This window comes from Elephantulus edwardii, unplaced genomic scaffold (assembly GCF_000299155.1).
Source record: "Elephantulus edwardii isolate Elephantulus edwardi_28Jun2011 unplaced genomic scaffold, EleEdw1.0 scaffold00002, whole genome shotgun sequence".
Lineage (NCBI taxonomy): Eukaryota > Metazoa > Chordata > Mammalia > Macroscelidea > Macroscelididae > Elephantulus > Elephantulus edwardii.
In genome coordinates this window covers 12,985,701-13,002,480 of record NW_006399752.1, presented here as the reverse complement: position 1 = coordinate 13,002,480, position 16,780 = coordinate 12,985,701, and the positions used below count along the sequence as shown (strand labels likewise).

At 38.4% G+C, this 16,780-nt stretch overlaps 1 protein-coding gene across 1 annotated transcript in view; it reads right to left on the bottom strand.

Annotated features, from left to right (window-relative positions):
• Positions 1–6,374: 6,374 nt before the first annotated feature.
• Positions 6,375–16,780, bottom strand: part of MAN1A1 (mannosidase, alpha, class 1A, member 1) — a 293,657-nt gene continuing 283,251 nt past the window's right edge. Inside the window, exons 11-12 of the mRNA XM_006878992.1 lie at positions 7,880–7,995; positions 6,375–7,178 (exon numbers count right to left, since the gene is read on the bottom strand). Of these exons, the coding sequence (XP_006879054.1) occupies positions 7,052–7,178; positions 7,880–7,995 (243 nt within the window). The 3' untranslated portion in view covers positions 6,375–7,051. The remainder of the gene's footprint in view (positions 7,179–7,879; positions 7,996–16,780) is intronic.

Here is a 16,780-nt window from a genome sequence, read left to right as displayed (position 1 = left end):
AAGAGTTACGAATTACAGGGCTATTCATCGTACTTTAATCATTCAAGTGATTAATCTGTTGATTAAGAGCTGATTCTGAATCTCTAAATGTTCATTAAAATTAATAAAATTTAATAATAAAAAATAATATGAAAATCTCTCAATAAAAAAAGGAGCTGATTCTGAGCACAATTTAAGCCTACCAATAGCAATAAAAATATTTCCCATTGTTATAATGTCATCAGCATAATGCAGGATGTTGATGATTTTTCCTCCAATCTTGATGTCATATTCTTCTTCTTCTTCAGTCCAGTTTCTCATAGGATTTTGCCCAGCAAAAAGATGCATGGAGAAAAGATGCAACCCAGATGCACACATCTGAGCCATGCAGTTCCCTTGGTTTGTGTGGATGACAGCTTCTTGGTATAGATTTTGCATCAGTGCAATTAAGTGTTCTAAGATTCCTAGTCTTCTCAATGTTAGCCATAATTTGTTACATTAAAAACAGTCAAATGTCTTTGCATAATCAGTAAAATACAGGAAAATATCTTTCTAGTATTTTACCCCAGCCAAGATCCATCTGACATCAATGTTATGCAGATGACACAGCCTTGCTTGCTGAAAATGAAGAGGACTGAAACACTTGCTGGCTGCAGAAGATCAAAGATTACAGCCTTCAATATGAGTTATATTTCAATATAAAGAAAACAAGTATCTTTACCATTGAACCAACAGGGAAATATTGTGATGGAGAAAAAGATGATGTTACCAGTGATTTCATTTTATTGGCTCCACAATCCATATCAACAGGACTCATCATTCTGGTAGCAGCAGTCAAAAAGATCAAAAGATATGTTGCATTGGGGAGATCTGCTGTCAATGACCTCTCTAAAGTGCTAAAGCGCAAGGATGTCAGTTTAAAGACTAGGGTGTACATGATCCATGCCATGATATTTTCAATTGCTTCCTATGTATCTAAAAGTTTGATAATAAGTTTGATAAAAGAATAGTCAATGTCTTCAAATTGTGGTGTTGGATTCCCCATGTGGTACTGAATATACTATGGACTGCTAAAAGAACAAACAAGTCTATCTTTAAGAAGTGCAGCCAGTGTTCCTTTGAGGTGAACATGGTAAACTTCCTCTCACTTACTTTAGGCAGGTTTTCAGGAGGAACGAGTTTTTGGAGAGACACATCATGCCTGGAAAAGTAGACAATGAAAGAGAGGAAGATGTGACTCCCATAATGGGCTGGAGCATGGCAGACATTATGAGAAGCACACAGGACTAGGCAAGAATTGCTATGAGCAATAGGTGATAGCATCTAACAACAACATGACTTGATTAAAAGAACACCCTTAAGAGAGTAGAATCTTAGTAGATTTCAAGTATTTTGCCCCAAATCCTTATCATTACCAATTTTCTCTGAATGTTTCAGTTTTGTATTTTCTATTTTGAAGCCTTTAATCAGTTGTTCATGATGATTAACTTTCCCCTTGTGTATGCATTCCTTAGTTAAATTAGTATAAAAAATAATTTGATACAATATTGTCTTTATTTAAGAGCTGAAGACCCAAAAGTTATGATCAAATACTTTATAAGAAAATGGTATCTTTTTAAGCAAATATTTTTTTTAAAATTTTTTTATTATTTTTGTGTGCGTGTACCGTCAAATCAGATCTGACTGGTACAGGAGGAGATTGCCCCCCCTTCCCCGGCAGAGCATCTGGTGGATTTGAACTGTGCACCTCTGGGATTGTAGTTGCAGCTTCTTGCCACTAGGCCACCAGAGCTCAGCAAATATTTTTTTAAGCAATTATTTTCAATGACATCATTGATACTGTTTGAAAGGGTAAAGGGCTATCATGTCAGGATGAGACACTGTGACACAATAGGATATAAATTTAACTCTCAGATGGGAGATCCATTGAATAATGAAAAAGATAATTACATATTCAATGGATTAATGCTATAAGAAAGGTAGTATAAGAACTTTAAGGGCATGGAGGAAAATAAATCTTAAGAGGGATTTCTCATTATCTTCCAAATCTACTAATATGACGCATTGTGATTTTCCGCCTCCATCCTTTATATTCAGCTAAAGCACTTACTGGCAGGAAGGACCATCCTCCCCGCCCATAACATTTATGCAATATTTTATATCTGTATTAGTTTTAGGGAGACTTTGTCTTTACATTTAGGTGGAACTGTTCAATATTCCACATAAATTGCTGATATTCAACAGTTTATGAACTATACATAATCTCATGTGGTTCTGCTTAACTCCTGGGGTCACACTGGTTTGTTTAACTACTATGGTATAATTTTGTTGGTTCTAAGTCTTGATGTACCTTAGCATACCTCATCACATTAGTCCTTTCATGGGACTATATATAAGCTGAACATTTAAGTGGCAACCAATCTGAGGAGACTGGATAACACAGTGGGGTAAAGCAACTGACAGCTAACTGAAAGTCCAGTAGTTTGAAACTGCCAGTCACTGCTCAAGAGGAAGATATAGCAGTCTGTTCCTGTACAGATCACAGCCTTGGACGCCCTGTGGAATGTTCTATTACGTCCTACAGGAATCAACGCAACGGCACTATGTTTGAAGTTTGTGTTATTTTTTTTTTTAAAATCTACTCTTTGGAAAACAATTAGTAAAACCTTTATTACTTATTAAGAGGTATTTGTAAATAGGTGTATTGTTTGCCTGTGAATTTTGTTGTTGTTGTTATGTGCTGTCGAGTTGCTTGCGACTCATAGCGACCCTATGTACAACAGCCCTAAACTCTGCTCTGCCCTGTGCCAATCGCACTGTCTCTGACACTCCCATCCTGATTATCCCAGTCACTGAATCAATCCACCTCATAGAGGGCCTTCCTCCCCTGCGCTGTCCCTCCACCCTCCCAAGCATGATGTCCTTCTCCAAGGACCGGTCTCTCCTCACAACATGTCCAAAGTATGTTAGTTACTCTTTTCATACATTCAGTTACTCATTTACCCAACACCTATTTCATACTACCAAGTGCGGACACTCTTCTAGGCAATGGAGTTATAGCATCAGAAAAAATGAAAGGTAAATAGGTTCTGCTGTCATGGAGTTTACATTCTAAGGGGTTAAATGGACCCGAGGCAAATAAGGCCCTAAGAATGTAATATATGGAGCCTAACTGGTAAAGATTGGTGATTCAAGCCCACTCTATGGGATAAAGACTTGTGTAATCTATTAAAGATGACAGCTAAGAAAATCCTACTAAGCAGTTCTACCCAGAACCAACTCAACAACACAGTAAATAAGAAATAAAACACAAAACTGGAAAAGACATAGATAAAAGGTGATGTGGAATTTTATTTGTTCTTGTCAAGGAAGTCATTCTGATAAGGAGACAATTGCGCTGACTTGAATAACATGAGAATTTAGCTGTGAAAACCTGGGAAAAAGAGAGTTCCAGGCAGAAGGAACAGCACTCAAAACATGTGAAGCATCCTAAAAAGTATGTGAGTTCAAAAAAGTTAAGGTTTTGGTGTTTGTTTCCCCCTCCTTCCTCAAAATGAGAAGTATTGTAAGCTTTTTCTGAACAGCCTCTTCTTTTCATTAAGCTTCTTTGACTCTTATGGACTTTCCCCCTGATCTTCTACAGCAGAATTTAACTTGCAATTTAGCACAACCAAATGCTATTGTCTTGCTTCTGGGCATTCAATATAATCTCCTTGATTGGACCATAAACTTAAATGCAAGGATTATACTTTATTCTGTTTCTGACACTAATTCTTCCGCTTCCCATCTACTCTGTCCTAGTGTTTAAGTTACATTTTTCCTAAAGGTATTTGGTGAATCAAATGCACAATCATTTGCAGTTTAAAGATTTTAATGAGAAATGATTCAGTATCAAGATACTGTAGGTGTTACGTAGAAACACTACATGGATCTAATATTTTCATTTTCTTTCATATATATATTTTCTTCTTGATATATAGCTATTTACTTAAAGAGGAAAAACAGACCAATAAGGAGATATATTAAAAGGCTTTATTCACAATAGAGAAATTTTACAAATATAGCTTTTAAAAATTATGTGTCAATCTATTATGTATCCCGTAACGTTAGAGATTTATATAAAGTTGGAAATGACAGAATGGATTTATGTACAAAGCAAAAACAATTACTGTAAGGAATGGTAAAACACATCAAGAACTCAAGACGAATGTGATGAACGTCATTGAATTCTGTAAATTTCCATACAAATGATATATGTACTATTAATTGCACAAAAGTATATAAAAACATATTGCATATAAACACAAAATCAAGTGCTATTTTAATTATCCACCCTTCAGGATGTGAATATATATGTAAACGTAACTGCACAGTTCTGCTGGAAATGAACAAAAGACAGTATCTACCTAACAACTTGATTTGCTTAAAATAATGAACATAAAACATCACCATCCTTCTAATCTCTTGTTTACATATTTGGTGATTTTGGAATTATAGTTTTAAAAAATTCCAAGTTCTAGAATTTAAAAAATCTTACTCATGCCCGTGGCAGAGAAATAAGTAGTACAATCTTCTTGTCTACTTATGTCAAGTTACAAATGGTATATTAGTGCAGTGTGTACATACAACCTGATTTTAATATTCTATCTGTTGCAGAAATACATATTAGCTTTGTGCTCTTTTAAAAAGAATTAAAAGCAAAGAAAAGAATTAATTCAAGTTGCTAGTCAGAGGATTTATATATGAAAACTATAAATACACATGGCCCAATTATGGCAATAATTTTTTTTACACTTTGAGTCCTAGATAAAAAGGACTTTCATGATCCACTTATTTTATTAGGTAAGCTGAAAATATGGGTGGAGAAGTTATTCTGGGTCGCAGAGACAGATTAACAAGGCAATCATGATATACTGAAGGGTATTTTCATTTACTAATTTTAACTTACAGCGAATAAAAAAAAAAAGCATCTCACACATGTTGGTTCTTTCAGACAGAGGTAATCCTTTAAAATATTTTATAGCCAAAATGATTAAGTTACTGTATCTAAGTTACTGTACTAAGAAAACTGCATCTGTCTTTAAAAAATAGTAGGTGGAACCATACAAAAGTACTGCTATTTGACAGTTCACTATCAAATAACAGTCATTTCATGTGGTTCTGCCTAATTCATGGGGTTGCACTGCTCTATTTAATCACTATAGTATGAAATTTTGGTGGTTTTAATCTCTATTTACCTCAGTATGCATTATCACATTAGTCCTTTCATAGGAATATATATATATATAATCTTACCCATATGATAAGCAAACACAGCTGCAACCAATCAGAGGATCCTTGATAACACAGTGGTTAAAGCAAGTGACTATCAATGGAAAGGTCAGTGGTTTGAACCTACCATCCACTGCTTAAAAACCAGCAATCTGCGTCTGTATAGATTAAAGCCTTGAAAACCCTATAGGGAAGTCTGACTGTATCCTATACAGCTATGACTCAGAATCAACTTTGTGGTGGTTGATTGAGAGGTTGGGTTTTTTTGGTAATGAAATTTATTCTTGGGAAAACAGTTTTTTGTTATTCTGTATCATCCAGTTTGAACCAACATAAAACAGTCCCTCTAGCAGGGAGAGGCAGTAAATTGCATGGGAGGAGACTGCCCATCTTTCTCTTGTGGAGAAACTGGTGGATGTGAACTGCATGCCTTTGGATTGGCAGTACAAATCCTTACCATTAAACCACCTAAACTTCTGAGAAAGTAGTTAGTAATCTCAAAACCTAATGGTCTGAAGAACTTGTCATTATTTTGGCAGGCTACAGGATTGTGGGGAAGTTGGCATCAGCTCTACGTACATGTTGCTTCTAAGCTAGGTTCCCTCTGCTGAGCTTGACTGTACTATATGCACATCATTCTTATTTGGCCCAAAAATGTGTTAGATTTTCCTCAACGGGCCCATGAATAAATAAACTGGCAAAACAGTTTTCACAAAGTTAAATCCTGCTTTCATGAATGAAATAGTTTATTGCATTTAAGAAAGGGTGCCTTTCAAATGTGAACCAAATGTAATGCTTTTTTGCTCTCAAGAAAAAACAAATTAGGATAAAATGAAAAGAAACCCCAAACAAACCCAAAATAAAACAACCCAACCTGAAAACTATTTAAAAAGCCTTTTTTTTCCAGAGAGACCAAATTTCTTCCTCTACTTAGTTAAAAACAAGAAAGAACATACTAAGTTACATTATTTCCCTTTTTAAACACACAACTGAGTGGTAGCAGAGCCCCTGCAAAACTTGTGAGCTCACCTCATTGTGTAGTAGGAAACAAAACTGAAGAGATACAAATCCATGACCCAGCAAGGACACAAGACATTTAAAGTAAAATCTAAGGACAAGCTCATAAATTAAGAAACATCAATATAATTCATCAACAAAAATACACTTCAGTTCTAATGCAATGAGGTCAACATGAGATGATCCTTTGGGAATAATTTTTTAATTTGAATCACAATGTGAATGAGGAGTTTAGATGAGAATTCTATCAAATAATGATAGACCCGCATAAGGAGGCTGTCACAGTTATAAGATCTGTCTCTGGTGGGTAGACAAAATAGATTAACATGAAGTTGAAAAGAAAAAAAATGCTATTTAATACTTACTTATTATGGCTTTTTGCAACATGGCAAAACATTACAGCTTAAAGCAGACATCATCTCCTCATAGAGGAGGAAAAAGTTTTGCAGTCAAATAAAAATTGTAATTAAGAGGTCATTGGTATACCGTCCTATTCAGGTTAATAAAAATGATACTGTGACTTCCTGAACTCCAGAGATAAGGGAGTTACTGAAAAAGAAAAACCCCGTGGCTCCACTGGCAGAACAAGAAAGGATACAATGAGAGACTTCGGCCCATCTATGCTTATGATAATAAACATAAAAGACTGCAAAACAATTTGAAAACTTAGAATAATCACATATCTATTAATCAAAATGCGTCATGTGCCTGAATATCAGAAAAGGAATTATTAAGGTATGCAGTGAAGGGAATGGAGCAGAGTGAAATGTAAAGTCTTTTTTTTTTATTTTTCTTTGACATCAACTGCCTTTTTGTCTATGCGGAGTACAGGGAGAAGGTGTGCTTCGGTATTAAAGATCCAATGTTCCAGTGGAAGGAGATCATCATCAGAAAATATTAAATACAAATACCTGGTGAGAGAAACAAGAGCACATGAGACCCAAGGGACTGCATGAGGAAAGGATACCACTAAGATAAAGAAAACTCCCAAATATCTACCAAGCCATTCATTCTATGGAGAACCGTGGAGAACGGTCAAGTATACAAAAACCCCGAGGGAAAAAATATATATATATACATACACACACACACATATACACACACACACACACACACACACACACACACACACACATTAACGTGGAGTGAAAGGTACTCTGAGCTTTGTGTGTGAGAACCTTACCAAGCAGTTCTGTGTCATTAACTTTAATAACAACTGAAGACACCCTTGCAATATTAGTCATGGCCTCACAGGGGCTATGGAGGAGCATTTAATTATAGCAAATCTAACCTGCTATGTGAGTAAAGGAAATGCCTCATGATTTGTTATTTTTTTTTAAAGCCTCTCATTTCAGAGGCAAGTCCCTCGTGCAAATGTTTAAGGTTCTTGGCAGCTGACTAAAAGGTGGAGGGTTCAATCACCTTGAAAGAAAGACCCTGTGATTAGCTTAAAAAAATCTAACACACACAGGGTCACACCATGTGTTGGCGTTGACTCTACCGCAACTGTTTAATATCTTTTGAGAGGTTACATGTTCATGATAACAACCATCTATAAAAATGATCTGACCAGATCCCTCAGCCACAGACTTACAGAGTAATCATTACTTACTTTAATGTCTCTGCTAGGAAGAAACTCTGCTGCACGTCGTCATAACTCTCGTGTCTGAGGTAAACATCCCTTAGGCCCGAATAGCCTCCATTCACTTTACAGTGATTTTCTAGGGCCTAAATGACAGAGAGGAGAGAGAGAAAAAGGTAACATTTCAGTAAATTGATTATCCTTAATTTTGGGTACTAAATTATTAAATTCAAAAGAAATATTTAAAAGGAATGACACATTATCATGAAGTTTTGGGTAAAAATTAAAAAAAAACACGTTAAAAAAAAAGTAAATAAATGATGACAAGTCAAAAGGTACAGGGGCCGCAGATCTTACCTAATTGGAAATCCTTCTACATTTACACGCACAATAATTTGTCACTGATTTATAACCATTTCCTCCTATGGTCCAGAGCAGGGTTCTGCAAACCCCTGAAACACAAACTAAATCCAGCCTAATGCTGGTTTTTGGAAACAGAATTTCATTGGAACCAAAGCCAAGTTCTTTTGTTTAGAACTCACATGTGGCTGTTTTCACCCCACAGCTGCAGCACTAAGCAGTTCTGCTAGAACCAGTATGGTCTCTAATCCTGAAACACAGACTCACTTTCCTTCATGGGAAGGGTCTGTTGAGCTTCAGTCTAGAGCTATCATTAATGCCAAGTGAGATACAAACCCTTGGTTGAGAGCGTGTACTGGACTGCAAACAGCTACTACTCTAATCAGAACCCTTTAAAGATTCATTGTGATTGTAGAGAGATCTCACTGTTATTTGTACCCTGCCACTCTACTAAATTGTTCTCCTGGGTCCATTAGTTTTTCGTTGAGTCTTTGGGGGTTTTCTGTGTATACTATCACATTGTCTGCATAGGACAACCGTTTTACACCATGGGATACTATGCAGCGTTAACAATAATTTTGTAAAATATAACATGGGAGAGACTAGAAAATACTATGCTGAATGACTCAGTCTCATAAGGACAAATACTGCATAAGACCATTATTGCAAGAAAGATGTGTAGAAATGTTCAGAGGGGGAAGAGAAAAAGAAGAGGACAGAAAAAGGAGAACGACAGAAATCACTAGGCCAGCAGAGGTTAGTGACAGACGGAGGGGGAAAAAGTAGTAAAGACTCAATGAAGACATGAAAAGACAGAGTAATAATAAACATAGATTAACAGTAATTTATTATATAAAATAGAGTGTATATGAATGATTGTATAAAGCACAATATACATAAACAAAACACAATGTAAGTGAAAGACTGTATAAAGCACACTGTATAGTCATGAAATGTAATACATATGAATAACATTATGCAAACCAATAAATATATGAGGAAAAAACCAAGCCAAAAAAATTGATTGTGGAATACTAACTAGTAATGCTGGTGCTTCTTCTTGTTACAAGCCACAGAGTTGCTTGCAACAGATAGCGACCCTACGTACAAGAGCCCTAAACGCTGCTCTATCCTGTGCCAACCTCGCTGCCTCAGACACTCATTCCCATCACCCTAGTCACAGAACTGATCCATCTCAACGAGGTTCTTCCTCTCCTGCACCGCCCCTCCACCCTCCCAAACATGTCCCTCTCCAAGGACCAGTCCCTCCTTGCAACATGCCCAAAATATGTCAGATGAAGCTTCAGAATCCTTGACTCCAGGGAACATTCTGGCTTCACTCTCTCCAGGACAAACCTGTTTGTTCTCCTAGCAGTCCATGGTATATTCAACACTCTTCTCCAGCACCACAGCTCAAAGGCACCAATTCTCTTTCTATCATCCCTATTCACTGTCCAACTCTCTGATGCATAGCATGTAATTGCAAAGACTATAGCCCGGATCAGGTGCACCTTAGTCTCCAGCCTGATGTTGTTATTCTTCAGTACTCTTGAGAGGTCCCTCACATCTGACTTTCCCAATGCAATTCATCTCTTGATTTCCTGGCTGCTGTTACCAAGAGTGTTGACTGTGGAGGCAACTAAACTAAAACTGTTAACTATCTCAGTCTCTTCCTCATCCATACTGATGCGGCCAGACAGAGTTAAAAGAAAAAAGGGAGGGCAATGAGAGAAATGTATTCAGCCCTCAAATATACTTAAGTCTGGGTTAGACACAGTTGGAATACATCCATTGGCAAAAATTTACAGAGGCAAATAGTCCTACATTGCCGTGCTGTCCGTCATATAATTAATCATCCAACAGACAAGTTGGGGAGCATAACGACAAAATACAGGGAAGAATCTAAACGTAATGTCTTGCACTTTGTCACCTGTCACAAAGGTGACTGCTGTATTTTGAAATTAAATTAGCCATTTTGTTAGTTCAAATTCATCTCGAGGAGTTATTTTCTATTCCCTCCTTCCTGCTAATCATATTAATTATATAATCAAATAAAAATTTCCATTGTAAAAAACCCTGCTATATGAAATCTGGTTCTAATTGAGAAGAATGTGGGAAAAGAATAATTTCTAGGACCAAACTCCTAGAATCTATAAAGAAATTACATTACACACACACACACACACACAGAGTGAAGTTCCTTTTAGGTTCTCATGTAATTTTTCAATGACTTGCCAGTTTCTCTAATGAATCATATCCCTATCCTTTTTATACCTCCCCATATAATTATGTACCATTTTCCTCCTATTCTTAGCTCACCCTGGTGGCAGAGTCTGTATGGCACTGATGCCAATCCAGAGGCCATAGTTCTCTCGTGGGTCTAACCCACCAGTTGCTGCTTGGGAGAAAGATGGGCAGTCTTCTTCCTCTGGATTTCTGGCCTTACAAAACCTGCAGGAGGGTCAGCTAGTTCTGACGTGACAGCAGTGAAGAGTTTATAATGGCGCTGTGGTGGCACTGTGCATAGTGCTGTACTACTAAGTAAAAAGCTGCATGACTCCAGCAGTCCAAACACACCAGCACCGCTGGGGGAGGAAGACGGACAGTCTCCTTTACTTGAGTTTATTCCCTCAAGGGAAGGAGACAATGGTGGATTGCTAGGCGTTAGAATCCTCTTGAAGGCAGTGAGTTTGAGTTTTTACATAGAAAACATAAACTCAATATTCTACTGTCATTGAGCTGATTTCAAACTACTAGCAACCCTACACTGGGTTTCTGAGGGTTCAAATCTTTATTGAGGAAGACCGAGCATAGTTTCTCCAAAAAGCCACTGGGGCATTTGGACTGCCAATCTTTCTGTTAGCCATTAAACACAGTAGGCACTATGCCACCAGGACTCCTGACAGAAAATAGAGATCGTTGTGTATTAGTTGAGAAACCCCTTCATAGTTAGAAAAGGGTTTTGGAAGAAAATACGGTGTTGAGGACATGGAGCAGAGAAAACAGAAAGCTGGTGAACTGAGCCACTTTCTTCTCAGCAGGAATACTCTGGTGGAGCTCAGCCTCCATCTTTAGATACTGATGGTGCGGATATTGATTTTTCACACCAGGACTGGAGGGAGTAAGGAGAGAGCACAGAACCATGAGGAGAAGCCTTTAGTTACCACGAAGCAGATCTGATGAGCAAGCTACATGAATAAAGAAAATACCTTAGGATTTGGTATTATTTAAAAGCCCCTGGGAAAGTAAGAACAATGTTAAAAAAAAAGCCTTGATAAAATTCCTCATTCTAGACAATGAGTCAACTAGGGAAAAACATGAAGAAACTTTCAGATCCTATTACTTCCACTTCCTTTCCACTTTTGATTTTTATACAATTAAAAAGGTTAAATGCCAGCTTCATGGAATAGGCCAAAAAATAGCTTTCTAAAAGGTGAAAAAAAATCACCATTTAGACAAAATGAACAAGCTTGCTATGAAATGCAATAAAACCTCATTTCCAAGAAAATATTTTAGCCAAACCCCTTTTTCTTGATTGTTTCTTTAAGGTTCTTTGGTGACAAACTAATGAAATAGAGTGCCCTCCTCTAAAAATAGAATTTTCTATAAGTTCCTTCTTTTCTTCTACAGAAAAATGGCTTTGGGGTATTCTATTGTGGTTTGTTTCTCTTGGGTTGCCTTTACACCAATACAAGGTGGTTACAACCCAGTCCTGACCCATCGCTATGGTGCTTCAGCTCACTGTGGAAGCCACAGAGTCTAATCCATCTTGTGGAGGCTCTTCTTCCCTGACCTTCTTCATTTCTGAGCAAGATGTGTTCCTCCAGGATTACATACCCAAAGTAGCTGAGATGAACTCTCGTCATCTTTGCCTTTAAGGAGCATTCTGGCTGTAAGTTCTACTGGCAGTCCATCTATCGCCTATTGCCTATATTCCTATAATACCACAATTCAAAGGCCTCAATTCTTCTCTGGTCTTCCTTGTTTACTCTCCACTTTTCAAACACAAATGGATAAACTAAGGCTTGGGTCAGGTGCATCTTACTATTTAAACAGGTATCTTTGCTCTTTAGTGATTTAAAAAGGTCCTTGCGGTAAATTTCCATAATGCAATGAATGCACCGTTTGCTTTCCTGGCTGCTGCTGCTATGTTGACTGTACTTGGGTACAATGAAATTGTTGACAACCATTAATCATGATGGTTTGATATTTAGACAATGCTTAATTGTTCTCTTTCCAGTTCACCTCTATGCATTCTTGTACTCTCATATTCCTCACATGACAAGCTATACGGAGCAGGGGTAAAATTGTGAGGATGGCCGTGTCTGACTTCAGTGATCTCCACAAGGATAATAATCAGTAACTTTGGTATATAAAATTGATCTCTTGATAAGACATAGTTCCCAACACTGCTACGTCTATTTCTCATTAATTACTGGGTCCAATATTTGTTGCAAAAGTTGTGGGGTTTACTAGGGAAACAGACTGTGGGGTGAGAGGAAAGGCAAAAGACATCACACAGTAAAAGTTCCCATGATTAGTCCAGTAGACAAATGCAAGAAGTCTCTGGGTTTTCAGAATGAATACCTTTAACTCTGGCACCATCTCCAGGGTTCCATCAGGCAATGCCTCATAATCTTTCCACAGTCTCTTTAGTGCTCTCTCTTATGATGGCCTCAAAGGTGTTGATGACACTTCTCAACCACAAACCACATGTCCACAGCAGAGGTGGAACCCACGCTCTTGACGGAGGGGGTAGGGGAATGAAGGTAACTGCTAGAAAGCCACTTTTCTTCCTTTTTTGGGGGGCAGGGGAGGGGAGGGGAGGAGGAACAAACTTCTAATACAATTCAATATTCAGATGGACCTTTGAAAGTTGGCTGGGCTCTGACTACGTCTCCAGTTTGGAGGCTCATGTGTGAAGCAGTTGAATAAGAAGGGTAGGTTCTCTTGATTTTGTTGAAAGTCAAGTATCTACTGTTTGGTTGTTTGTTTTTATTTTTTTTTAATTTCACAATTGTGTGTGAACTGATTGATCTCCTGGATTTAGGTAAAAATCAGCTGTGGGCTGGAAGCCTCTTGTTTAAATCAATCAGGACCTGGTGGGTAGGCCTTTGTATGGAAAAGTTGGTTGGGTCCTCAGGATATTAACTGTGTTTGGGAAGAACACTGTTCTAAGTGGTACAGAGCTGGTCTGTCAGTTTGCTGTACTTGGATTGCAGTGATACTGTACACTCTGCCACTGGTGTGTCAAATGCCATAATGGTTACCCATGGTATACAGGGTTTGGAAATGCTCCCAGATTAAGACAGGCTTGGAAGCAGGATTGGCATTCACTTCTTAAACATCAGGCCTTTTGAAATTCTATGAAAACTAGAAAAATAATGATAGCTATAGAACAAGGATTCGGGTCTTTTGTTCATAGGGTCACTATGAGTCATATTGGACTTGATAGCAGTTAACAACAGTGTTAAAGTGGCTAAAGTGGGGAACTGGCTGAGTATTTGCAAGCAGAAAGGCACTGTGTCCTCAGGGGCCTGGGGTGACTGGACAGTAAGTCACCAGGCATTTACTCATCTCCAGATCATTCTGGAAGCACAGTGATCTCCTTAAACCCAGATTGTTGTTCCTTCTCCTTCACCTCTACCCAGATATGTGACAGGTTTTCAATGAACTGCTAAATGCTGGTTCCTGTCCATGTGCCTGTGCGTGTCTTCCAGGGACATGAGGGCCGAATCCTTCAGCAACTTGCTAACTATCTGGAAGAGGTTCAGTGTGGCGATCTTGATGGTGCCCAGCAGGGTCTTCTTGGAGTCAGTGTTCTGGACGTGCACCCAGTGAGACTCCCGGGTCATGACGTCGCCACATGCAGTGGACGTGCATCTGCTGCTGCGCCAGCTCGTGGCTGTGCTGCAGGATCGTCCTTCTCCTCCACATTGCGGACCAGCTCTCGATCCTCGCCTGGCCATCTTGCGCCAAGGGCACGAGGTCATCTCGCAGCACAGTTACCTCATGGATGTCCTCAAACTGTCTAGAAATTCAGTTTTCAGAGTTTTAACACCACCTTATAGCTGTCAAGAGTACAATCCAGACCGGCAGGCCGGGTCCTAGCTCTGCGCTCCTGACTGTGCGTTTAGAGCTTCCGGAATCCAGTCAGCATGACTTTTCTTAGATACAAAATGGATTAATAATGCCTTCCACGTGGGGTGGCTGTGAGACTAGGACAAACCAATGAAACGCTTGCTGTTGTGGAGTGCCACCGAGTCAGTTTAGACTTGTACTCACTCCATGCAACAGAGCAGAATTGTCCCTTGGGGTTTTCTAGGTTGTGATCTTCTGCCCATGGAATCAAGGTCTTCCACCAGGCCTTCTGCCCCGGGAGTCACCTAAACTGTCCACCTTTTACTTAACAGCTGAGTGCTTACTTGTCCTACTGTCAAGAAAGCCTTGCACTGTGTTTCACTTTTGGAAAATCTGGTTTTTAAATATGGATAATAACAAAAGAGACATTTTTAAAGTTTAAATGCCTTCATGTTAAAAGTCTAAAAATTTTAAGACATTAGGATGTGAAGGGTCATCAAAACAAATCCTAATTTTACAACTATTTTAAGAGCGGGAGCAGCCACAGGTCAGAGGGTCATGTTACTGCTGCGTTCAGGATTCTGCCTCTAGGAACAAGCACGGCCTCAATTTCATGGCAAAAGCTCATGCTGTTAGTGATCACAGTGACTGAGATGTACTCATTGCAAGAAAAGGAAGAATAGGAGAATGTCTGGCAAAATTGTAGCTCTAAACATAGGATAAAAGACAAACCTGACTCTCCAGTGATTTTAAGAGAATAGTAAGCTTCATGAGTTAAATCCCAGCAAGTGAAACAGCTTTAAGGTGAGGACAGAAAAGCCTTCTCTTATCTAGTAAAGATGTGCAGTAAATCGCTGGTCTAAGAACTATGAGAAACAACAATAGTTATAGAAAGGCTTCAGGTCTCTTGTTCATAGGGTTGCTATGAGTTGTGCTCGACTCGACAGCAATCAACAACAACAACAACAACAACAACAACATGGCATATCTAAGTGTACATCTCAGGGAGGAATGTACTAAGATTTTCTAGGTGAGTTTGATCTAAACTCAACAGTGGAATACACAGAGCCAAGTAAAAGGAAAATATCAAAGAGAGCTTGGAGACCAGGACCAAGCCTAGGGAAGAAGGTAGCCACAGAATAAACTTGTTTTTGTTGTGTACTGTTGAGTTGGAACCGGCCCACAGCTGACCTTCCAGCGGGTTTTCAAGAGCAGTTAATCTCACAGGAGGCAACTGCCCATCTTTCTCCTACAGAGCAGCGGGTGGATTTGAACTGGTGTGCCTTTGGGGTTGTAGTGCAGATTCTTACCACTAGGCCACCAGAGCTGACAAATCACACTCTAATGAGACAGAATCTCCATGTAGAAAAGGAGTGGATTTAAGGAAGTAGAGAAAAATGTGTGTGCTAAAAAAAAAAATCCTAGATAACAAATTATAGCAGGAGCGGCATCCACTTCCAAAATGGCTTGCCTCCGGAAACTCTATGTATGAACAGTGCTCAGGCTGTTCGTTCATAGGGTCGCTATGAGTCGTCTACGACTCGACGGCATTAAACAACAACAAACAACAAATTATATAATCTATACATACCTGTACCTCAAGGGCATTATGTAATCTCATATTTACTTATACACAAATTTGTATGTAATGAATATTCTGAGAAAGCTTATTCCATAAATGATAAACTATTTAGTCAGGAAGAATTTAGTAACTTTTTAAAATAACATGACTAAGAAAAATGAAAGGAAAATATTGGTTCTAACCTATTTCAGTTATATAGATTCATAAACTGCATAACACCCATGATTAATGGATTGCTGCATATTGTTGGAGGACATTTCTAGTATTATACTGCCAGATTATATATTTTTTTTGCATTATTATTAAGAAATTTTGTTAAGATATAGAAAACAGGTTTATAGAGTATTATCAGTAAAAAAAAGGCTGAAAGAGAAGATGATTTAAACAATATCATTAGAAATTGAAAATAGGGGTGGTAACAAAACCAGAACAAAGACATGTGCCACTAGAACAGCTACTGTCATTAGCAACTAACCTCTCTTGACTCTAATTTCAGTGAGCCAGGGGTTTTACAAATTTACTACAAGAGCAAATTGGACACGAGGCTGTGAGAACTTGCATTCAAAACAGAGGTTCAGTTACAACACTCAGTGCTGAAAGGCTCCATCTGGAAATGCTGTTATAAGAAGGTAAAAGGATATGATGAATACAGAAGAGTTGGCAGAACACACAGTCTTCAAATAATCCAGGAGCTGAAACATAGGAGATGTGATTTTTCTTCCCCCAGTTTCCTTAGACCACAGAACTGTTTTCAATTTTGGCTCACAAAAGAGTAACTTTGTAACACCTTTACTCAGAACAGTAAAACGAATTCATTTGCTAGTGAATTCATTTCCTCTTTGCTGAGAAGACTTCAGGTAGATGAAGACTAGTCATCTGGCCAAGATAATAGAGAGGAGTCTTTGAGT